Source organism: Leucopleurus acutus (genome assembly GCF_964270905.1).
Source record: "Leucopleurus acutus genome assembly, chromosome: 1".
Taxonomy (NCBI): Eukaryota; Metazoa; Chordata; class Mammalia; order Artiodactyla; family Delphinidae; genus Leucopleurus; species Leucopleurus acutus.
The window spans coordinates 76,087,153-76,111,912 of NC_139142.1; the positions used below are offsets into that span (position 1 = coordinate 76,087,153).

A 24,760-nucleotide genomic window follows, 5' to 3' on the forward strand; every position below is an offset into this window, starting at 1 on the left:
TTTTCTTTCTTTTTTTTTTTTTTTCCGTTACTTGGGCCTCTCACTGTTGTGGCCTCTCCCGTTGCGGAGCACAGGCTCCGGACGCGCAGGCTCAGCGGCCATGGCTCACGTGCCCAGCCGCTCCGTGGCATGTGGGATCTTCCCAGACCGGGGCACGAACCCGTGTCCCCTGCATCGGCAGGCGGACTCTCAACCACTGCGCCACCAGGGAAGCCCAATAATTTTAATTTTTTAAACGGGTAATAATACATCAGCACGGTTAAAAAGTCAAACTATGCAAAATGGCATACACAGCAAGTCTCCCTCCACTCCTTTCCTCTGGAACCGAGTTCTTTATCCCAGAGGAAACCAAATTTCTTCTGAATCCTTGCAGAGGTATTTTATGCAACTACAAGTAAACAGAAGCTATACTCTTAAAAAAAAAAAAAGCTTTCCGGTTTTTCTGTTAATAAAATTAATATATGTTACAATGTTTTTGCCGTTATAAATAGTACGGCAATGATCACCTTTCTAATGATATCTGGGTTCCAATTTTCATTTCTTTAAACTAGAGTCCTATAAGGAGAAATTGTACGTTCTTTTAAAAATTCGCAATACCTCTAGGAGGTGCATCTTATTATGCTATTATTAGCTACTCACCACTATAAGAAAGAACGTTGAATTTGTGGTAGAGACCTGAGTTTGAATCCTGGGTCGACCACTAAAACATACTTCACGAGTTTCATAAAATAACTTCACGCTTTCTTCGTACAGAATATTGAATACCCATCATGCACTCTTTGCCGCCAATACTTTGAAATAGGGCGAGGTAACCGGATGTAAAAACGGGGAGGGAAGAAAACCTTCTTCTTTCTTCCCTGAGGTAAAAGGGGCTCTGGATCCTGGAGTCCTGGTTTCTCCAGGTGCTAAAAACCCATTGCCTCTGAAATGGGTGTGAATTTTGAGATAAAGACAGGATTCTATTCATTAATGTTCAATCTGTGTCCATCCCCACCCCCCTCCAATGCCTAGAAGTGTCTGGCACACAGTGGGCACACTCCACGTGTCTTAGAACGCCCGCCCGCGAGGTTGCGACTGGGTTGCAACGGGCCAAGTCCTGCGCTAGTGCGCCCCCATTCTGGCCTGCTGGAGAAAGGCATAAACTGGACTACATTTCCCGGCGCGCTTTGAGAGCGAGACTTCCCGGCTATCCCGGAAGGAAATTGACACGTGAGGCCTTCAGTTAAGAGGCGCTGCAGACTGAGAAGCTCACGCTTCTGTGTGGTCATGTTTCTCCAGTATTACCTCAACGAGCAAGGAGACCGGGTCTACACGCTGAAGGTGAGAGGAGGAAACAGGTTGTATATGGACATGGCGAGAAATGTCGTTGGGAGGAACGGTCGAGACGAGCCCGTCAGTTGCCGAGGTGGGTGGGGGGACCGGAAAGCCCAGAAGCCTGGCGTGGTAGAGGCAGGAGTGTGTGGCTTCTTGATCTGAGCAGTCGCGGCTCCTGTCTTCATGTTTACTCTTTTCGCGCGGCCTCCTCCCCATCCCAGCCTCCATTTCCCTCACGACGCCAGTGATTGGGTTTTCCCACGACTCCAGTACTGAGATTATGTTCTGTCTTTCCTCCTCGAGCAGAAGCTTGACCCCATGGGACAGCAGACCTGCTCGGCCCACCCTGCTCGGTTCTCCCCAGACGACAAATACTCTCGACACCGAGTCACCATCAAGAAACGCTTCAAGGTGCTCATGACCCAGCAACCGCGCCCCGTCCTCTGAGGATCTCTTGAAATTTCACGTCTCTTCTGCCGCCTACTAGCCCTCAGGAGACTTTCTGAAACCAAGCTCTTCCATCTGTGAGCCTTGAAGTCTTGCTACGACCCTTGCTCCTTGCATCCGGTCTCATCCTTGCCTTTGATCATGCTTGTGGTGAGGCCATCATGGTAGCATCCCCTTTAAAGGGAAGATGTTTGAATCTTCTTTGCATACTTTGAATCACTGCCAGGTTATTAAAATGATTTGAAAGAGCTCTTATTTTGTGTGTTGTGGGAAGAAAGGAGTGGTTTAAAAACGAAAACGAGGGAGATGAGAGGGAAGAGTGCCCCAGGGGTACCAAAGACCACTTGGAAGAGAAACTTTGGTGGTTTCTGTAGCAGGAGCAGTGCTGTGCTTTGAGTCTTAGAAGCGTGCTGGGGATGGGGAAGAGAGCTTGAGAAAGACTCCTGTGCAGCTGTCAGCATCCACTGAAAAATACCCGTGTGCTCACTTAAGTAAGTTTTTTGTCCGTTGAAATGACATCTGACTGAAAATGGAAGAGTTGCTTGAAAAATAACAGCAGCTATATTGTAGAGAAAAGGCATTGAATTGGAAGCCAGGAGACCAGGATTCTCCCCTCTCTGTATACCTTTGAGAAAGTCAACCTGTTTAGTTCCATTTTTCTCATCATTTCTAATTGCTCTTCTAACTCTAATATTGATAGGGTTCAGTGGTGGAGCTTAATGTACCTACAGTGTTTGTCCAACCGTTGTGAATAGGAATGCCTTTATTTACCGCCCCTCTGGAAATATTCCCAGGCTTTTAGTTCTCTCTTCTTACATACACCTAACTTTATATTCTTTCTGGTAGCTAGCTGGTATGTGGAACTCTACATGGATTTTAATTTAGAAGATGAGGTATGAGAGATTCGAGCAGGGATTTTTGTTGTTTTTCAAGCTACTCTTGGGGGTTAATTTTTTTTTTTTTTTTTTAAATCCTGGAAGATTTCTTAGGACTTGAGCTTCTATTATGGGGCAACCATAAATTTTTAATCCAATTACTTCATATTAGGGGATGATGAGGCAGAATATCATATATAGGCATTCAAGAAATGCTAGCTTCTTCCTTTCCTTATCAAGTTAATCAAGTCAGTATTTCCCAATCTTCTCATTCATGGCCTTTGACATTGAATTTGAATGTTTGCTTAGTGCCACTGATTTTAAAATTGCTTTGTGAAGTTTGCATTCCAATGATACAATCTTCTTTTTCTACAATATCAAAGATTCTAGACTCCAGAAGCAGATGTAACTTAAATCAGCACAAATTTGATTTATCAAGACTGGCCCTGGAAAGGAGTAAATATGTTTCTCATGGACTCTGATGTCTGACTGTCCCAGCAGAAAAGTTCAGGATAGTTGTTGACTGCTGAGAAAAAAACATCTCTAGACTTGGGTCATAGTTAATAGAAGACATGATTTTCAATCAGTTACTTAAATTTATGAGAATGGTGAAATGAGATAATTATTTCCTGTCAAGCAATTTTTTATTTCTTAGCCTGTTCACTGAACAGGGTTCTTAGCATAGAATCTGAGGGATTTTAAAGAGTCGTCCTCTCCTATTAGGGGTTAATGATCGAAGAAATGTTAGAAATTCTGCAAATGACTAGGAAAAGTATCTGCTATGGAAGTTTTTTTAAGAACTAAAGTCAGGGGAGTTCCCTGGCAGTCCAGTGGTTAGGACTCTCAGCTTCCACTGTTGGGGGGTTCAGGTTCGATCCCTGGTCGGGGAGCTAAGACTGGCATGGCCAAAATAAAAAAGAAAAGAACCAAAGTCAGTAAACGAATGCTATCATTTTTTTAAATGTTGACTGTGATTCTGTCTTTATAAGTTACCCTCCCACCAAAAAAAGGATTAGCATTTTCCATGCTACTTACTGTGTAGACTGTAATGGAAAGGCAAATTGGTGTGAATATACCGAAAATTTTTTTCCTTAAGAGATCTCCTAGGTCTGAGCACATTGTGTGATGTGCTCAAAAATGGGAGAAGAGTCTTAAGAAGTATAGTATAAAGTGAATGAAAATACACTGTGGTATGAAACAAAATTCGATGTTGTAGAAATCCAGGATTTTTTTTTTAAATGAAGGGAAAGTCTGTAAGATTTGAATGAACAGCAGGCATGCCTGAGGAGAAAACTGATCCCTCAGTAAATTTCTTCCTTCCTCAAGTAAGAAAGCTGTAAGCCTGAATGAATAATCACAGGCTTTATAAAGAATCAAGCTTTGAGGAGATTTACATTTTAAATAGGAATTTAGTTTCCATTCTGTTACCTGGATCTTTTAAACCGGACATTGGACTTGGTGTGTCATTTGATAAAAGGGAATTTACTGGCTCACATCTTAAATACAGTTGTGATCTATTACTAGGGATGATCTTAAACATTTCCACTTGTGCTGAGCAAGGACCCAGACAAAGCCAGGGCCCAGACAAAGCCAGGGCCCAGACTGTTGAATTTAAATGTCTGGGTAAATAACAAGGTCCTGTGGTATAGCACAGGGAACGATATTCAACATCCTGTGATAAACTATAATGGAAAAGAATATTAAAAAAAGGATGTCTCTATGTGTATAACTGAGTCACTTTGCTGTACAGCAGAGATTGGCACAGCATTGTAAATCAACTGTACTTCAATGAAAAAATAAAATTAATGTCTTGATCAAAGCTCTAGGAAATAATTTTCAAACAAAACATTGATGAGTCAAATTTATTGAACACCTCTATTCATGCATTAAATAAACATTGTAAGAAAAATATTCTGGTGGCAGTAGTAGGGAAAACACTGAATGGAGTCAAGAGAAAGTATCTCAATGGCTTCTCCAGGTCTAAAATTAAAGACGCTTTCTTTAATGAAGCTTTCAGTCTGACTAGAAAATGAATACAGCATTTTTTTCCCCAGTTTTACTGAGGTAAAATTGACAAAACTATATTTAAGGTGTACAACTGTGATGATTTGATAGATGTATACATTGTAAAAAAAAACAGCACTTTTTTAAAGGACAAGAAAAAAAAGGTAGCCCAAACTATGTATAAATTTGAGCATACAATGCTTTATAATAGACCACTACGTAAAAACTCCAATGAGGGTCATACCCAATATATACCATATATTGGAGATATATGGTATTGAGAGGTTTGTAATTTTTAAAGAAATTATGAGTGGTATTTTCAGGGACACTCTTAGTAAAGAGAGATGGTTTCTGAGGGTCTGAGGGGCATCGCGTACCTCCAGAATGAGTTTGTGCAACACAGCAGGACCACAACTCAGCAGGACCAAGAGCGAAAAGCGTTTGTTTTCTCAGATGCAGGCAGCTCAGGACCCCACACCCAACTACAATTCCCGTCATGCTCCGGGCCTCCCACGCTCGGCCCCGCCCCTTGTCCGCCAGTCCCGCTGCGACCCGGGCGAGCGCATGCGCGGAGCCCTCTCCGCCACTTCGCGGGCTGCAGAGACTGGGCGGGGCTTTCGGGTGCTCGTGGGACTGTGACGCCCTCCGACCGCTCCCCCAGGTTTCTCTTCGGACCGTTAACCTCGAATGAGGAACGAGCGGGGAGGAAAGGGAGGGGCTGCGGCGCCGCCGGCACAGCCCGCCGGGCCCGGGGCCGGCGGCGGCGAGGTCACGTAACTGCTGCTCTGGCATCTGACCGGGGAGGAGGCTCCCTCCCCGGCAGCCCAAGCCCCCCGGCGCCCGCCGCGGCTCGGAAACAGTTACCCTCTGGTAAACAACAGCTGCGCGCGCATCCAAATCAGCTGGCGCCGGGATCCCGCACCTGCGACCTCCTCCTACCCTCATCCTCGCCGCTCCCTCCTGCTCAGCCAGGGCCAGCCTGCGAGGCCGTCTCCTCTTCTGTTAGGGCCCGAAGGAAGAACAGCGAAGGGGCTGACCTTGCGCCGGGGCCCTGGTAGGGGAGGAAAGCGTCTCCGGCAAAGGGGTGGCTCGTCCTGTCACACGCAGGAGAAACCCAGCAAACCGATCGGGGGCTCGATGGACTAGCAGCTACCTGCCACGACCCTGAACTGCAGTCCGCGGAGTCTCGATCCGCTAGCCGCCTCCTCCCAGATCCCAGGGACCTTTCTGCCAGAAGAGCGGGAGGGCCACCCCCGCAGACCTCTCGGAGGCAGAAATCCGCTTTGCCCCTGCAACCTCCTCTCCTCACCCTTGTCTCATTCTCCTCCATCCATAGTGTGCGATATTTTTCCCGTTATGCATGCTCACCTTTCCCACCAGACCCAAGTGGATTATCGGCCTCAAAAACATCGGGTGGCTCTACACACATCTCCTCCCAGCCAGACCTGTGGGGTATTCACCTGATACACAACAGGTGGTCGGGTGTACACCGTTTCGCAATCTGATCTATACTGTCTATATTCGCTTGATAAGGGTGGGCCTCTGCGCACTTTGCTCATCTAGCCGTGGGACATTTACAGATAAGGGACTAACTACCTCGGCAGAAACCTTAAGGTAAAGGAGAGAAAGGCTTCGTCACCTGCTTCTCTGAGACCATGGCTGTCTGCCCGCATCCCTGGACCAGGGGAGATGACTAAGATAGCTCTTCATTCTGAAGGAACGAAGTTACACGAGATTGTCATCGTTTGTCTTTTTTTTTTTTCCCTTAAATATTTTTCAGCTGCTGGTAGTGCACTTTTTAGGACAGGCGGCTTGAATTCTGAGTAGAAGGATTCTTATATATAGTGGCTTTTTGTGTGGTGTAAATCAAGGTAATTGAGAGGTTTTTTTTTTTTAAGTTATCTTTTCTATTTTTGCAACCAAAATTGCTAGCGTAGGAGGAAGGGTTTTGCAGGGTTTTTTCTTTTTTCTTTGTCCTTATAAAGGAAAAGAAAAAGAAAAATGCATCCTTCAGAAAACACCACCAAGATGGCTTCAGTTCGGTTCATGGTGACACCAACAAAGATCGATGACATTCCAGGTTTGTCAGACACCAGCCCGGACCTCAGTTCTCGATCCAGTTCCCGGGTAAGATTTAGCTCCCGGGAAAGTGTACCTGAAACAAGCCGTAGTGAGCCTATAAGTGAGATGTCTGGAGCCACCAGTTCACTGGCGACTGTTGCACTGGATCCAGCTAGTGACCGGACTTCTAACCCCCAGGATGTTACTGAGGGTAAGTAGAAACACAGACAACAAAATATTTCCGTTACTGGCTTATTTGTCCAGGATGACAATATACTGGGAAATCATTTTTCCATTGTAGAATAATCATCAGGAACCAAGGTACCTCTTTTTGAGATGCTTAGGAACCCTTTGGAATAATGGCTAGCATAGTGGATCTCTGCAATAGTAATTTGGTGTGTGCGAAGGTATATGACAAGAAGGAAAGTAGATGTATGTTTTGACTTCCTCATTCTTGTATTCTTAGAATTGAAATGGGTATTTTGGTTAAGGATGAATATCAAAGAATTTAACAATTTTCCAGCATGGAGAATCCTAAATTGTAAAATTTAGTGGAGAGTTGTCTTTGGGGCTCCAACTGTTACAGTTTGCTTTTAAGGCCAGTTATGAGGAGTAGTTATTGATCATATCTTAGTTACTGGCTTTCCTGTAAAGACTTCAGATACTGTATCACAAAATTCTTTTTAAAAAATTATATTTTACAGAGACAGTGGTTCGAGTAGCACAGCTCACTCAGGGTGAGGCTGAGTAGATCTGAGGGGGCTACCCTGTCAAATGGAGATTTCTGATTCCCACATAATTTCTTCACTTTGAAGTTTAGATGGAATGTACTGAGTGCTGAGACTTTGTAGTCAGGAAGTAGCACACAAGCTACTTCTGACTTATATTGACCACTGCAGATGTGCAGCTTCCTAAACCAATTTGTGTCTGCGGGCTTGGAGGTTTTCATTGGGTTTAGTGAGAAAGAGGTGATGAGATAAAACAGAGAGATCATAACATTTTTCGGATTCTGAAGTAGAAAAGTTTGAGAAGTGCCGTACTGCTTTATATATTTAGTTTTATGCTATGTTCTAACTAACGTAGATCTGTCAGGTAATGAAAACTTCTCTTAAGAATCTTCAAGGTTCTTACAATGATATTCTACCCACATTTGAAAACCGTAGCTTCAGCCACTGAATTGCCATTTTCCGGTGTCAGGAAATATTGTTCCTCCTAACCTAAAGCGTGCAGGAAACCAGAATGATTTTAGTTCCTTATTTCTGTTTTTTAATGTCTGGAGACAAGGTAGATTTGGTAAAGTTTATAGTCCTGGAATTCACTTATCCTTGACTAATCTTTTTTTTTATGAAGACATTACAGGTCGATTCTTGGACTTTTAACAATTTTCAACTTCTTGACAGACTTTACACTATGTACCATGGTGTTAAAATTACATTATGGAATAAAAAATAATTCATCATTTTCTCTTCTTACAAATTAATTCTAAATTGTAGTTTTAGTTTTTACACATCATACTCTATTTAGGTTGTAAAAATACCAGATAAGACTGTAAGTGTTAATTTTTTTAATGCTGTAATTGTCATTAGGTAATTTATAGTTAAATGTTGTTGGGTTTGTGACTTATATATTATGGAATTGTATTTTTATTCTGTTTTTAAAAGTGGACTTATTTCAGTAATGTGTTAGTTAGCCTTGCAGAAACGGGATCCTTGTCCAGGCTTCTGTCCTTATCTATAAGCATTCTTTAAGGTCTAGAGTGGTATTGCTTTACACCATAAGGTAAAACTGGGGACGTGTGTAGGTAAAATCTATCTCGTTTAGCTGGGTACAGAAGTTAAAGCTTGGTTCTCTACCTAACATCTTCCTTAATGTTTAAATAGTCTCTGGTACTAGAGAAAGGGAAATTAACAATCCAGCCATTAGATCGCACTTTTCTCTAGAGTATTCTTGGGAATCGAGTTTCCTACTTTCCCAATGACCTATTTTTCTCTTATTGTCTTTTAAAAAATTTCTTATGATGATCATCCTGTGATATAGTTTCCACACCATCAGAGGGAACTGGTTAGAAATGTAATTATTTCACCTTTGGCCTTGTAATATGCAGATACCCTTACTGGACTTAGATGTTGATCTTCAAAGGATGCTGTTGTCAAGAAAATCAAGGACGTGCTAATCTACATTTGTCTCTGGGTTGGATTTAGTATAGGAAAACAACTACTTCCTCTTCTACAGTGGACTCTAACTTTAAGTTCATAATGTATTTCAGAACTGTGTTTGCTATTTTACCATTTAGAATTTTGTGATTTTTTTTTTTTTGGTGGGGGGACCCTTTTTACATCCTTCAGTGGTTGTGACATTGGTATCATTCTCTCTCCTTTCCCCACAATTCCCATGCCTCCTACATTTCTTCCCACCTTAAGTTTCTTATCGTGTCATATACCTTTTATTCACATTACATTGCACAACCAAGGTGGGGTGACACACCAAATTTTAAATATTTATTTCTATCTGTGTTTTAATTTTTTTCTACTGTTGGCCTTTTGAGTAGTAATTATCTTTCTGCTATCAAAGTGTTTATAGTTCTTTTTCATTTTGTCAAGGTTCCATTAGAACTTATGGGACTGTCAAGTTGGTAAATAAAATCAGCGATCTTAGCACTGTACTTGCTTATGCGTGAAGAATGCCTTAAAGGTACAGAAGGAACTGCTGAGAGTGGATACCTCTGGACAGTTATGAAAATAGGGTGGAGACTGGGAATTTTCCTTTATCTAAACAATTCAGTAGGGCATGTACAATCTTTTATATTAAGAGTGTATCACTTTTGTAATTAAAAAAATTTTATGAGCCATAGCATGTTAGTTAGGGAACCTCAGATGATCAAGAATCGAATTCTGGTCAAAGCCCATTTTAATAAATGAGGAAACTAAGGCTTACAGAGATAGTTATTTGTAGATCATGAGTGGCAGAGCCAAGACTGAAATGCAGGCCTCCTGACTTCTGTCCAGGGCTTTCCATTACATCATTTTGCCTCTGCCATGATGAACATTGTTTACATTTGCCTCATAACCATTTGGTTAACTTAAATGATTGTTAAAATAATAATACCAAAATAGAGAAGAGAACATATTTTTATATGTCTTATACATTTTCTAATAACATTTCAACCTTTTACAATTCAACAAATGCTCCCTGAGGCTCTGATGTGTGTGAGGCCCTCCAGTAGGAACTATAGGAAATGCTCAGGTAAAATATAGGTTCTGCCTTTGGAGCGCTCATGGCAATAGTGGTGAAAATGACAAGAACACTTGCACCAACATTTACTGATGAATTATTATGGGCCAGGCTCTGTTCTGGGTGCTAAGGATGTAGGACTGAGAAAAAGAATCCAATTACTGTTCTAAGGAAAGTTATGATCTAATAGAGAAAGCAAACAAATTTTCATATAAATTATAATGCTGTATGATAAATGCAGGAATAGAAGTATACGTCAAAATACAAAAAAAAGAAAAATACAGCAAATTTTAGAATAATACAGTAGAAAAATATAGCTAAGGAAAATGATGAACTGAGGTAAAATGGAGACACCGAGAGACTGGAGGACTTGATGAGGTAAAAGTGATAGTGAATGATGTAGAGGGATTGAAGACTGTGATCAGATAGATGAATGTTAGGGTTAATGGATTCAGAGGTGGGGCAGTTCCAGTGTTAACATGATCGAGTGTGCAGCCTTGGGAGTGGGTTTCTGAAGTGGAGTAAAAATAAAAGCCAGTTGAGTCAGGACCTCTAAGTGTACCAACTTGGAGGCTGGCTGTCACCAAGTTTTACTGAGGGATGTTAGCTGGTAGAGATGCAAAAATTATTTAGATAAGCCCCTCCTTCATGGAGCCACCTCTGAAACCTTTTCTCATTCAACCCGACACCCAGATAGATCAGATCAGTTCTTTAAGTCCCTGTATCTCTTATACAGACTACTACTAGAGCACCTATTTCACTGAATTTTGGTTTTTTATTTGTTTGTTTACATATTATTTTCCTCGGTTAGGCTGTAGGTTCTTGAGGACAGGGACCTGAAGAGCATAATGCTGTCGACTGAAAAAAATGCACAACCTAAAAGTTGAGAATTACATTTTACTTGACAGACTTACTGAGGACTTAAACCCTCAGTAAGACAACCTCTCATACAGCTCTGAGGGACTGTTGTGAAGATGTAAGGGAGGAGCCAGGATATACAGGAGTTTTTGCAAAAAAACCCAAGTCGTGGAAACATCAAAAGATTACTGCTAATTAAAGAAAACCAGACATCTCAAGTTATTGAATTTAGTGCTGTTCTGTGTATGAGAAGATTCAGGACTCTGGGCTTATTGAAATTATTCCTTTGAGATGAGCCTTAGCTATCTAGGGCCAGTATCCTGTTTTTCTCCATCTTGAATCCCCTCAGGGTGCACCATTGGGGGTGGCTGCAGTGACTGATGGCTCGATGGCCTCAACGTCCTTTGTTCACTGATATGGCAGGCAACATTCTTTGTCCACAGTATTTAAAAGCTCTTCAGCCAGATTTGGAGACCATAGCTCAGAAGGGAAGAGGGATTAATCTTACATGCATGGGAAGAACTTTCCTACCTGAGGTGGGCTGCGAAGGGTAAGCAGAAGTTCACCAAGTGGACAAGGCCCAGCAGGCTTTTCCTTAAATGCCAGTAGGTCTTACAGAGTATTTATCTGCACTTGGTGCCATTATATTACACATGGACGTTTAGCCCACTCTGCTGGTCTACCAATTCTGTGTGTTATTCATAGGTCACATCAATCTCTCATGCTAGGGTTAAATAACGTTTGACTAAGAATCAGAATAGTGTTGCAAAGCTATCTTTTTATTTTTCATAAGAGCATGTTTCAAAGTACCAAGCAATCTTTTTATACTTTTGGAAAAAAATTCTAGTTTTTTGCCCCAAGCAAAAATAAATGAATTACATTGTATTGCCAATTGCAGGTGACTATTACCTTTCTTTTAAATATACCTTTCATATTATATGGTTATTGAATACTACCATTTCACTTTGACACACTAACAGAGAGCTGTAACTAACATTGTGTAACATAGTAAAATGGATAGTTTTGTAAAAACACATGGATTTGGCACCTTCTTAGCTTTCCTGATAGCATCCTCTGATAGATTTTTTTTTCCCAAGCTCGATTCCTCCCCCCACTTTTTTTTAAAGACAAGTAGCACTTGTGTGAAATGTTTTGGTTACAGACCACCTCTGTTTTTTCCCCCTCTCCTCCATACTGCAAAGCCAATGATTAAACTTTATAATATACTACTTTACACCACAAGTAGCAATCAGCTAAATCCAGAATGTGGGAAATTTTATTGAATAACTAGACTTTTCAACAAATAAATGGCATGGAGTGGAGGAGGAGAGAACAAAGGGGTGGGGGGGGAGCTGTTACAGATAAAAAGCTGTCAGCCAAATGCAATGTGTGGACTTTCTTTGGATCCAGATATGAACAAAACAACTGTAAAAAGCCACTTTTGAGAAAATCAGGGAAATTTGACCACGTACTTGGTGTTAAAAAATACTAAGGAATTATTGTGAATTTTCTTAGGTATATTTATGACATTGTGGTAATATAAAGCCCTTATCTGTAGAGATACATATTGACATATTTACAGGTGAAACGAAGTGTACTCCACCCTCCCTCCCCCCACGCCACAAAACAGTTGAGGAGAGATAGATACGATTGGCAAACATTTATAATTGGTTGAATTGGATTAATGAGGATTAATTTTACTGTTTTCTCTGACTTTGTGTATATTTGAAAATATCTGTAATACAAGCTTTTAAAAGGTTGGACTGCAATCCAGAAAGTTACGTTATTTATTTATTTAAATAAATTTTATTTATTTATTAATTTTTGGCTGCATTGGGTCTTTGTTGCTGCACGCCGGCTTTCGCTGATTGCAGCGAGCAGGGGCTACTCTTTGTTGCGGTGCGCGGGCTTCTCATTGAGGTGGCTTCTGTTGTTGCAGAGCATGGGCTCTAGGCGCGTGGGCTTCAGTAGTTGTGGCATGTGGGCTCAGTAGTTGTGGCTCGCGGGCTCTAGAGCGCAGGCTCAGTAGTTGTGGCGCACGGACTTAGTTGCTCCACGGCATGTGGGATCTTCCCGGACCGGGGCTCGAACCCGTGTTCCCTGCGTTGGCAGGTGGATTCTTAACCACTGCGCCACCAGGGAAGCCCCAGAAAGCTACTTTAATAGAAAGGACTTTCTTTTATAGATTCTGTCCTAGAATACTCTAGATATTTGATTAAATATTAGTGATTGGAAGAGTGATTGCTTCAACTTACTGTCTTTTATCTTGGGTGGTCTCTTCTGTATCCTCACTAATTCTTTCCGTGCGGGGCCTCATTCTTTTCCTGTCAGAGGCATGTTTCTTGATTCTAGATTCTCATAAACTTTGCTTTGATATTACCTGTACTGGAATGGAAAAGAAGGAAGAGGACACTCCTGGGTACCTAAGAATCTTATAAAAGTCATGCTTTTCTAATGTTAAGGCTCTTAGAATAAGGGGAATGTTTCTAATGCTGACGTTTAAGGCAATTTGTACTGACCTAGAAGGACGATATTTGCTGTAAACTTTTGAATCGTGGTGCTCCTTTTGCCTCCTCTGCGTAATAAATACTTCTGGACTAGCCAGACCCCTTGCAAGCTTCACTGGAGACGGGCAAACTGGATTTCAGTCCCCCCAACGCCCTTGCCCTTTCGGCCTGATGTAATCTGCACAGCTGCACTTGGTGGGCTTGTTGACTCAGAATAGTGCAGATTTTATGTGTTTAAGTTCTTGGTGATGTGTTTCTTAGCAGTAGGTATGAAAATTTGGAGAGCCGTATTGTAGGAATTATGAAAGCATTTTATTTTGTGATTGTGTAAAACAATGTATTATTTTAATGAAATTTTATAAGTAAATGGAAAACCAAGAAGATATTCCCCATTAAAACCCTGTTATTAATGCTTTGGTGTACTTTGTAGAATCCCTGCAATTATGTATAAAGATATGAGCACAAGACTGCAGAACATACAATACCACACACACACACACAGAGCACCTTGCTTTAACTGCAGAAGTTTAATAGTTGATTAATAGGAAATATTATTACCATATTTGCTCAGTTCTAAGGTGTACATTTGTCATATTTTTAACATTTCTGATATTCAAGTGCATTTTACTTTTGAAGAATTTTAAGCTACTGTTAAATCATGGGTGGAATTCACAGTTAACAAGATTTCAGAATCAAACCAATATTGTACAATTAATAAGTCAATCTGAGAGGCTATGCAAAACTTGAAAATTTGAAATTACCACTGGATGTTTTAACTGAAAAAATGTAAGGTCTAAAACTTTTTTTTGTTTTTCCTTAAAATTTAAGTTTTTGTACTTGGAAAGGACAGAAATAGAAAACAAAAGCTGTATTAAGTTGTTAGGAAATGGCAGGTATACTTAGGTCTTAATCCTAACTTTAGTTTTTTGTTTTTTTCTTTTTAAAATTTCGTATTATTTTAACTGAGAGCTGGGTTTCAGTCTTCTGCTTTGTATTTTTGTTACTGCATTGCTAAGCCTTATTACATTTCATATGGCCTTGAGAAATCCGTGCAAGATATTCAGTTGATAGCATTCATCTGTTTACAGTTGGAACCATTTGGTAGATAGCTTTAATTTTTGGCAAAGTGGCGCCTAAATTTCTTCCATTTTACCAGACAAGGCTGTTTTTCCTTTTGGGGTAAGGTTATTCATTTTTCATATTGCTAATTTTACAAAAAGAAAACACTAAGAAGTTTAAAACTCTTGTATACACATGTACATTTTCACTTCGAGGAGCTATGATAATTGAATCCAATTGAAATTTATCTTTATTTTGAGAGCATTTGCTTTTAATATTTAAGCTCGTTTTTTTATATCCAGAAATAATACTTATTTTCACAACAGTTAATTTACATCCCAAGGTGCATGTAAAAAATTCTGCTTTTGATTTTTATTTTTTTAAATAAATTTATTTATTTATTTGTTTTTTATTTTTGGCTGTGTTGGGTCTTTGTTCTGTGCGCCGGCTTTCTCTGGTTGCAGCGAGTGGTGTGCGGGCTTCTCATTGTCGTGGCTTCACTTGTTGCAGAGCACCGGCTCTAGGCGCGCGGGCTCAGTAGTTGTGGCACACGGGCTTAGTTGCTCCGCGGCATGTGGGAATCTTCCCAGGCCAGGGATCGAACCCGTGTCCGCTGCATTGGCAGGCAGATTCCCACCCACTGCGCCAGCAGGGAAGCCCCCTGATTTATTTTTTTTTCTAATTTAGCAGTGTTCTAATTTCCAAATAAAATTTTAGGAATTAATAGGAAATAGAGAACAGGCTTTCCTATTAGATGAGGTTAATTCTTTCCTTTGCTGAAAAATCATCAGTTCTGATACTTTTTCATTTAAAAAAAAAAGTCATTTTCTTCTGAGCTAAGGTGGATTTCTTCTCCAGGAAAAAGCTGAAGCTGATAAGGTTAAGTAACCTGCCCAGGGTCATACAAGTAATAAATTGAAGAATAGTGATTTGAACCCAGTGTTTGTGATTCTAACACCAGTATTATTGTCATTACACTTCCTCTGCTAATGGTGGCTGGCTCTGTTGAAACATTTATTCAGCTTCAAATGTATAATAGAGCAAGCATAAGGAAATGCAGTCTTTATCTTCTGGGTACATTTTTGCAATTATTTTGCCTGGGATTGGGGGCATGAAAGGAAATGGTTTTTTTAAAAAAGTAGTAAAATGACATGTTTCCAGAATAACTTAAGGTTCTGTGTTCCTAACAAGAAATCTGGCCTAACAATGTGTATTTTACTGTCTTTTACACAAATGATCTCAGATAACTAGGGCAGTATAATAGTGCTGAATTACATGAACAGTTACTGATTTAGTTACATTAGTCCATCTAAAGTTAATGAATATTCATATTTTGACCCCTGTCTCGGTAGATCTATTTTAAAATGGAGTTTTGTTTCAGGGGAGGAGGAAAGCAATAACTTATAAAAACACTTGTTCTCTGAGGTGAAAATTAACAAGGAAATTTTGTTTCAAATTATGTTTTCATTTTCCTTTCTTTACATTTTTAGAAATATGTCCTAAGTTTTGACAGTATGGTGCTTAACATCAGTTTTATTTTCTATACAGTATTGGTAGCCTTGACTAGAAGCCCATATAGCGTATTTCATAGTAAAAGAATGAAATGTCATACATCAGAAATGAGATTCTGAGTTACTGAGTAGTCCATGTTAGTAGCTGCCAGTGCTTACCTCTGGTTGGTGATTCTTGGGTCCTAGCATACCTAGGGTATGATGACATTGAGGTGAGCAGTCTTATACAGGGAATTGCAATATTGTGAAAAAGTTAACAGTAGAAGCTGAGGGCTCTAAGTACTCAGAGGCTTTTGATAATGCCTTCTTTAGAATTTGGATCAGTAACCAAAATGGAAGGCGTAGCTAGCAAATTAGCTAGCCATCAACTATCCTACTACATTCTTTCCTCTAGTGAAGACTCAACTTTAGGTCCCTGTAGAAGTAACTGGGCAAGGTAGTGCTATGTTGTGCTCTCAAGATTCTTTCTATGCTTATACTGTATTACAGTATATTGTTTTATATTGCCTTTTATTGTGTAGTTAATTGGATAACAAGACTGCGAACTCCTTGAGGGCAGGAGCAGTGTCTTGTTCTCCATTGTATTCCTGTTTCCTGGCACATAGTGAACACTTAAATATGTATTGAATAAATGCATGATTCCTTCAGCCTCAGTAAAGAATAGATTTTTCTGATGTTTTGATTTGGAGAACTCTTTGTCATCCTTACCCTACAATATTACAAATCCATCAGAAAGTAATGTCTTTTATGTATTTACTGTCTTTCAGTAGTTAGCCCCAAAATACATTATTCATCATTCATGCCATTTTATAAAAATCTATTCATAGACAATTTTATGTAATTTTGAGATTTAGAAGTTTTAAGTCCTTACTATCCATGATAGTTGGTCCTCATCAAAGTAATTGATTCATTTAAGTCTTTTTATAATTGTCTACATAGTAAGGCAAGATTTAGTTTGTGATCATTTTTATATTTTAAATTAATATTTACTGTCCCAGTGTCTGAAGGAGAAAAAGGTTTTGCTGAGTACGGTAAATAGGAAATTTGTATATACATAATGAGAATCTGTATACTTTTCAGACTCCAACTATATCTCTAAATTTAGGTAGTGAACTGCTCATTCTCTTCTAGCAGAATGTTTAGATAATTCTCTAACAGAGCCATTCAGAGTGTTGTATGCAGACGGTGCTGGACCATGAGCTATTTATTATGTCTGTGAGGAGATGAGTTCAGAAATTCAGAGTTTTTAGAAACTTGCATAGCAGTTTGTTAAAGCAGGTTTATGTCTATTGAATCTAATAATAAAAATTGGAATTTGTGTTTGTATATTTTTTATTTTCTAGTAATTTTTATTATTATTATTGGGGTTTTTTTCAAAATTTTTAGCCCACAATGAACTGGAAATTTAGAGGAAAATAGTCCTTTACCAGAGATAATTTGCAATGAGATTGTGTGGTTCTAGATAATTTGCATAACTTTTGTACAATACAGTTCTCAGTTTCTGCAAACCAAGAGGAAATACATATATGATTTGCTTTAAAATTGAATGGTTTTTAGTGATGGCATATAACAAAATAATAAAAACTGATAGAGAATCCTTATGTCGAAAATAATTTCCCACTGACTTTCCCTTGTTTCAGTCTTTTCACTGAACCTAATTTGATAAATGGGCTGAATAAAATAAAATGCTGGTTATCATGAATTGTTAGCCATGATGAAAAATTGAATTGTTAGCCATGATTAAAAATTCATAATAGAATAGTGTAGAATGGTAAATTTTACTTTCAAAATATTACCCAAAGTAGACACATTCTTTTAAAGAATGGGCATGCTTTTTTAAAAATACAGACATAATATAGTCACAAGTGTTTTACTGAAACTAATAAAATAAATATAATATGTATAATATTTAGCCTAATGTATAAAGCACTGTGGAAGTAATACCATAAGAAATGCCCTTTTTGCCGTAGCCTGGCCTTATATCTTACTGCTTCAAAATACCATAGATTTTTTAAAAAATTTATTTTATTTAAGTATAGCTGATTTACAATGTCGTGTTAATTTCTGCTGGACAGCAAAGTGATTCAGTTATATTATATATATATTCTTTTCCATGTTCTTTTCCATTATGGTTTATGACAGGATATTGAATATATTAATAGTTCCCTGTGCTACACAGTAGGACCTTGTTTATCCATTCTGTATATAGTAGTTTGCATCTGCTAATCCCAAACTCCCAGTCAACCCCTCCCTCACCCTCTCTCCCCACTGGCAAGCACAAGTCTGTTCTCCCATGGATATTGCTGTTGTGGTGGTGGGGTTTTTTGTTTTGGTTTTTGTTTTTGTTTGTTTCTTTGGCCATATGCCATGCAGGATCTCAGTTCTCGGACCAGGGATCGAACCTGGGAACCTGGGCCCCTGGCAGTAGAAGCGTGGAGTCCCAACCGCTGGACCGCGAGGGAATTCCTTGGGTTTTTTTTTTTTTTAATGTGAAACTATAAATATTTCAAGCCTGTATGATGACTCTCATTTCAAACAATATTCAACACTCTAGAATCAGGAAAAGCATTTATGCAGCTGCCTGAATTTTATGTGAAATGAAATTTGACCATAAGTGACTTGTTTTATACTCAGATCCAAAGTTTTTTAGATTTCAGTAAACTTCATTCAGTTCATTATATTTTTTTCTGACATTTTTTTAATGAAAAATTTCAAACATATACAGAAGTTGAAAGACTGTATGATGAACACCCATATCCATATCCTCCATATGCTACAATTAACATTGTGCAATATTTGTTTTTTTTTAAAAAAAAAACACATTTTAATTTATTTATTTAATTTATTTGGTTGCACCGGGTCTTAGTTTAGTTGCAGCCGGCGGGCTCCCTTAGTTGAGGCATGAATGTGGGATCTAGTTCCCTGACCAGGGATCATCGAACCCAGGCCCCCTGCATTGGGAGCACCACGTCTTAACCACTGCACCACCAGGGAAATCCATGCTATATTTGTTTTATCACATATTCATCCCTTCCATTGATCCATCCATTTTTGAAGCATTTCAAAATGAGTTGCAGACATCAATGTGCTTCACACCTAAACACTAAAGTGTGCATATAATTAATGTGTGATGTATAATTTCTAATGTTTTTGAGATTCAGCCATGTTGTTGAATGCATCAGTAGTTCATTCCTGGTTATTGTTGGGTAATAGTCTATTGTATGAATATACTATAGGTTGTTTATCTTGTGATAGATACCTAGGCTCTTTCCTGTTTGGGCTGTTATGAATAAAGCTGCTAAAAACATACATGTTCAAAAGTTTTTTTGTGGATTTAGCTTTTATTTCTCTTGGGTAGATACCTAGAAAAGGAATTGCTGGTGCTTCCCTGGTGGCGCAGTGGTTGAGAGTCCGCCTGCCGATGCAGGGGACGCGGGTTCGTGCTCCGGTCCGGGAAGATCCCACATGCTGTGGAGCGGCTGGGCCCGTGAGCCATGGCCGCTGAGTTCCGCTAACGGGAGAGGCCACAACAGTGAGAGGCCCACGTACCGCAAAAAACAAACAAAAAACAAGGAATTGCTGGGTCATAGGGTAAGTGTATGTTTAAACTTATTAAAAAACTGCCAGGGCTTCCCTGGTGGCGCAGTGGTTGAGAGTCCGCCTGCCGATGCAGGGGACGCAGGTTCATGCCCCGGTCCAGGAAGATCCCATATGCCGCGGAGCCGGTGGGCCCGTGAGCCATGGCCGCTGAGCCTGTGCATCCGGAGCCTGTGCTCCGCAACGGGAGAGGCCACAACAGTGAGAGGCCTGCGTACTGCAAAAAAACCCCCACAAAACTGCCAGACATTCTTCCAAAGTCATCACACCAACATTCACATCAACATTTGCTCTACATCCTTGCCAACAGTTTGTTTTTATAGATTTATTTATTTTATTTATTTATTTTTGGCTGTGTTGGGTCTTTGTTGCTGTGCGCAGGCTTTCTCTAGTGGTGGCAAGTGGGGGCCGCACTTCTTTGTGTTGCGTGGGCTTCTCATTGCAGTGGCTTCTCTTGTTGCGGAGCACGGGCTCTAGGCATGTGGGCTTCAGTAGTTGTAGCACGTGGAGTCAGTAGCTGTGGCTTGCCAACTCTAGAGCGCAGGCTCAGTAGTTATGGTGTATGGACTTATTTGCTTCACTGCATGTGGGATCTTCCCGGACCAGAGCTCGAACCCATGTCCCCTGCATTGGCAGGCGGATTCTTAACCACTGCACCACCAGGGAAGCCCCTTGCCAACAGTTTTAGTTGTGATTTTAATTTGCATTTCCTTGATGGCCACTGAGCAGTTTTTCAAGTGCTATTAGCCATGTGTATAGCTTCCTTTGTGAATTGTCTGTTTGAATCTTTTGTTCCTTTTCTTTTTTAAAAATTTATTTTATTTATTTATTTTTGGCTGCATTGGGTCTTCGTTGCTGCGCACAGGCTTTCTGTAGTTGTGGCGAGCAGGGGCTACTCTTTGTTGTGGTGTGCAGTCTTCTCACTGTGGTGGCTTCTCGTTGTGGAGCATGGGCTCTAGGTGCACGGGCTTCAGTAGTTGTGGCATGAGAGCTCAGTAGTTGTGGCCCCCAGGCTCAGTAGTTGTGGCCCATGGGCTCTAGATCTCAGGCTCATTAGTTGTGGTGCACGGGCTTAGTTGCTCCACGGCATGTGGGATCTTCCCGGACCAGGGCTCGAACCTGTGTCCCCTACATTGGCAGGCAGATTCTTAACCTCTGTTCCACCAGGGAAGCCCTTGCTCATTTTCTGTTGTCTTTTTATTATTAAGTTGTAGGGGATTTTTGTATACTCAAAATACAAGTCCTTTGTCAAGCATATGTTTTTTTGTTTTTTGTTTTTTTTTGCGGTACGCGGGCCTCTCACTGTTGTGGCCTCTCCCGTTGTGGAGCACAGGCTCTGGACGCACAGGCTCAGCGGACATGGCTCACGGGCCCAGCCGCTTCGCGGCATGTGGGATCTTCCTGGACCAGGGCACGAATCCGCATCCCCTGCATCGGCAGGCGGACTCTCAACCACTGCTCCACCAGGGAAGCCCAAGCATATGTTTTATGAATATTTTCTCCCAGTCTTTGACTTGCCTATTCATTTTCATAATGGTGTCAGTTTATTGTATTTTTTCAACATTTTATTGTGAAAAATTTCAAAAATACAGAAAATTGCAAGACTTAGAGTGAACACTTGTATACTCACCACCCAGAATCTATCATTAGTATTTTATAATACTTTTCCTGTCATATGTCTATCCATTTATCTTAGTATATACATTTCAAGGTTCAAATTGCAGATATCAGTTCATTTTTCCCAAATACTTCAAAATCAGATTGTTAGTTAGAATTCAGTATCTGTTTGCAGTTAAACTTTTCATACCATGAAATACACAAATTTTTTTTTTTTTTTTTTTTTTTGCGGTATGCGGGGCTCTCACTGTTGCAGCCTCTTCCGTTGCAGAGCACAGGCTCTGGACGCGCAGACCCAGCGGCCATGGCTCACGGGCCCAGCCGCTCCGTGGCATGTGGGATCTTCCCGGGCCGGGGCACGAACCCATGTCCCCTGCATCGGCAGGCGGACTCTCAACCACTGCGCCACCAGGGAAGCCCAAATACACAAATTTTAAGTGAAGATTGACTGAATTTTGACAAATGCATATACCTGTGGAACTTTAAACTCTATCAAGATGTGGAATATTACCATCACTCTGCGAAGTTCTCTCATGCCCCGTCTCCACTTCCATTCCCCCAAAGGCAACCATTGTCCTGTTGGTTTTGCACCACATTACTTTTGCCAGCTCTAAAACTTCCTATTAGTGGCTCCATATATTATGTACTCTTTTGTTTAAGTACTCTTAACAAAAAAAACATAAACAAAAACTTTTGTTTATGTACTCTTCTTTCACCTAGCATAATGTTTCTGAGATTCACCTATATTGTTGTAGGTATCACACTGGTTCATTCCTTTTTATAGCTGAATAGTAATCCTTTGTATGAATATATCAGAGTTTATCCATTCTCCTGTGGATATACACTTGGGTTTCCAGTTTTGGCCTATTGTTAATAAACTGCTGTGAACATTCTTATACTATTTTCATTCAGGGGGGTAAATACCGAGGAGTGCAATTGTTGGATTATAGGGGAAAGTACCAGACCCCTTTCCAAAGTGGGTGAACCAATTTACACTCCAGTAACAATGTATGAAAGTTCCTTTCATTCCACATTCTCACCAAAATTGTCAGTCTTACCAGTTTTAGCCATCATGGTGGCTGTGGAATGGTATACTCTTTGTGGTAGTTTGTTGTACTTTAAATAGCTGTTTCTTACATCCCACCTTCTCTGTCTAACCACCGTTCCTATATAGCACTTACACGTCTCTTCTTTGCCACTTTCCCCGCCCGCAACATTTTCTATATTACTTTAACCTTGCTTGAATATTTTATGCCCCTGCACTGTTATCTACCGTCCAGTCTAGGAGAGAACTATTGGTAAGTTAGCTCTCTCTCAAGTTGGTAAATAAATTACTCATCGTTTTAACAGGAATTTGTTACATTCCTACTTGTTTAGTTTGGGGTTTTTTTTTAGAGGGGAGAGGTGACAGGATAACATTCGTACATAGGCTTATGTGTACAAGCTGTACATAGATTTATAAACATGAGTCATTGTTTCTGTCCACTGACTATAAAAGATTAGCCACAGTTCAACTCTCTTAATAAATTAAATATGAAAAGTAAGATCCCATTGGAAATATCCAATGGCACTAAGGTATTAATAAATTTGGAACCTAGAATATAATGTTGAACTCTGACAATTTGGTAGTTCCTTTGAGTAAATCAGCAGAGTAGCTACCTGAGTTGTAAATATGGAAAAATCACCAAGGGCACTACCACACCTGATTTAGTTTCTATCAGAGATAAAAAGCAGTTTCAAAGCCTTCTCAAGTGACAAACGTTTCTCTTGTAGTATTGATAGTTCTCAACCTTGGCTGCCTGTTAGAACCACCTGAGGGAACTTTTACAGGTCCTTTTGCCCAGGTTCTACTCCAGAGGAATTATATCAGAATAGCTGGGATGGGACCAGGCATTAGTTGTTCTAAAATCTCCCCAGGTGATACCAATGGTGCTGCCAAGATTACAAACCAGTGTTAAACAGGAGCCCATGAAATAAAATGAGGTAAGTGTATATGAGTTTTCTTTCTATGAAACTTCTATGCTGCCTACCAACAAGAGTATTAGAGGTTTTTAAGTGGGGCTTCACCATTTACAAACTCTGTGACTTTGCGCAAGTTCCTAGCCTAATGTTTCTGTTGCTGTGATGATTAAATGAGATCATAACAGAAAGTTTCTAGTGCAATGCAGAGCACAGAGTAGGTCTTTAACAACTATTGGCTTCATTCTCTTTTAGAAGTGGTATATACTGGAATAAATGGGGATTATAAACCATCATTCTTCTTTAAATTTAGTGCAGTCTTGTTTGTCAGGTGTTACTAACAACAAAGCCCTCATATTACATCATTAATGGAAAATAGCACAGAGCTCAAGTTACTGAACTCCCTTGTCTAGGTGCAGAGATAGGGCCTTATACTCTGTAGTTAAAGTCATCAACTGAGAACACAGTTATCTGATAAAGTTAAGTATGTTATTTTAAGTGTGTGCTGAAGGAACTGTACACCTCTTAATCAGGGATTTTCTTGTTTTTTTTTCTTTAAAACACAATGTTTAAACTCTGTACAGTACAAAAAATTCTGAACTCTTCCCTTTAAAAATATTTTGCTCTTTTAAACAACTTGGACTTTCAGGAAAGTTAATGTCTCTTCTTGGATGTCCTTGTATACACTATAGCATCTAGAACTATATCTTGTATAAAATATATAGATATTCATTAAATACTTGCCAAGTGAATGTTCTTATCTGAAAGATAAGAAAAAACTTTTATTGATTTGTATGAGTAGTTTCAGTATGCTTTGAAATAAAGCAACAGAAGCTTACAAATAGTTTGATTTTCTAAATTAATGTAAGTGTAAGTCTTTCTTTAAAACGAAAAGTTTACAAAATGAACTGTTCCCTAATCTTTCTCCTGTGAGATATGAGAGCAGAGGTTGAGATCCCGACGTGCAAATAACTTAAGGAAACAGGAGGGTGAGCACACAGTGGGCGGAGTTCCATGCATTCTGCCCACTCTCCAGCCATTGGCAGCTCTGGGAAAGCAGCCTAAACAGTTCTTGGGATTCTTAGAGTTTAATAACAATAAGCAAGAGGTGGAGTGCTTAATCCTTTTAAGTGAATGGTAAACACTGTGGAAGGCGTGTCTTCTAGGTTCCACTCCCTTGGGGCTGTAGGTCACGTGAGCTGAAAGTACTTCCCGATTCCCAGGCTAGGTCTCCTGTGGGCAGTGATCAGAGTCGGAAAGGGCACAGCAAGGAAGAGGTAGGCAGGGAAGGTAGACTGGAAGGAAGCTTAAATATAGGGAGAGCACGGGTTCCTAACTACAGCAATGCCGCACTTCACCGTGACTAAGGTAGAGGATACAGAGGAGGGGGCAGCAGCATCGGTCTCCCAAGAGGGGGAGCCCAGCTTAGCAGAAATAAAAGCCCGGATTCAGCCTTCAGATGAATCAGGTGAGTACTCAATGTGGGAGCATTGGGAAACTGGGGGTTTTCGTGAAAGAAATAGTAACTAAAATATTCAAAATGCCTCTTTTAAGAATGGAGAAAAGGTATTGTGGTTAAAGTACTTTTCAATCAACTGTTTCACTCCCTTGTATATCTGATAACTTATCTTACTTTTTTCACATTCTGGTTTGTTTTTCCCCACAATGAGTTCTGTGTTCATTACCTACAGGTGAAACTGAATCGGTGGCAATGTATGAA

At 40.1% G+C, this 24,760-nt stretch overlaps 2 protein-coding genes across 3 annotated transcripts in view; both read left to right on the forward strand.

Annotated features, from left to right (window-relative positions):
• The first annotated feature begins 1,222 nt into the window (after nucleotides 1-1,222).
• Nucleotides 1,223-4,411, forward strand: NOP10 (NOP10 ribonucleoprotein). The gene is made up of 2 exons (XM_082834819.1): nucleotides 1,223-1,320; nucleotides 1,621-4,411. Exons 1-2 carry the CDS (start codon nucleotides 1,267-1,269, stop codon nucleotides 1,759-1,761), a joined length of 195 nt encoding a protein of 64 aa, XP_082690945.1. The 5' UTR covers nucleotides 1,223-1,266; the 3' UTR covers nucleotides 1,762-4,411.
• A 1,009-nt stretch (nucleotides 4,412-5,420) lies between these two features.
• SLC12A6 (solute carrier family 12 member 6) overlaps nucleotides 5,421-24,760 on the forward strand; it is an 86,903-nt gene continuing 67,563 nt past the window's right edge. The window contains exon 1 of one of the 2 annotated variants that reach the window (XM_082852930.1): nucleotides 5,421-6,912. In XM_082852930.1, the coding sequence (XP_082709056.1) occupies nucleotides 6,642-6,912 (271 nt within the window). In that variant the 5' untranslated portion in view covers nucleotides 5,421-6,641. Of the gene's footprint in view, nucleotides 6,913-24,348; nucleotides 24,509-24,760 lie in introns of those variants that run through there. The other variant, XM_082852929.1, reaches the window with a different exon arrangement.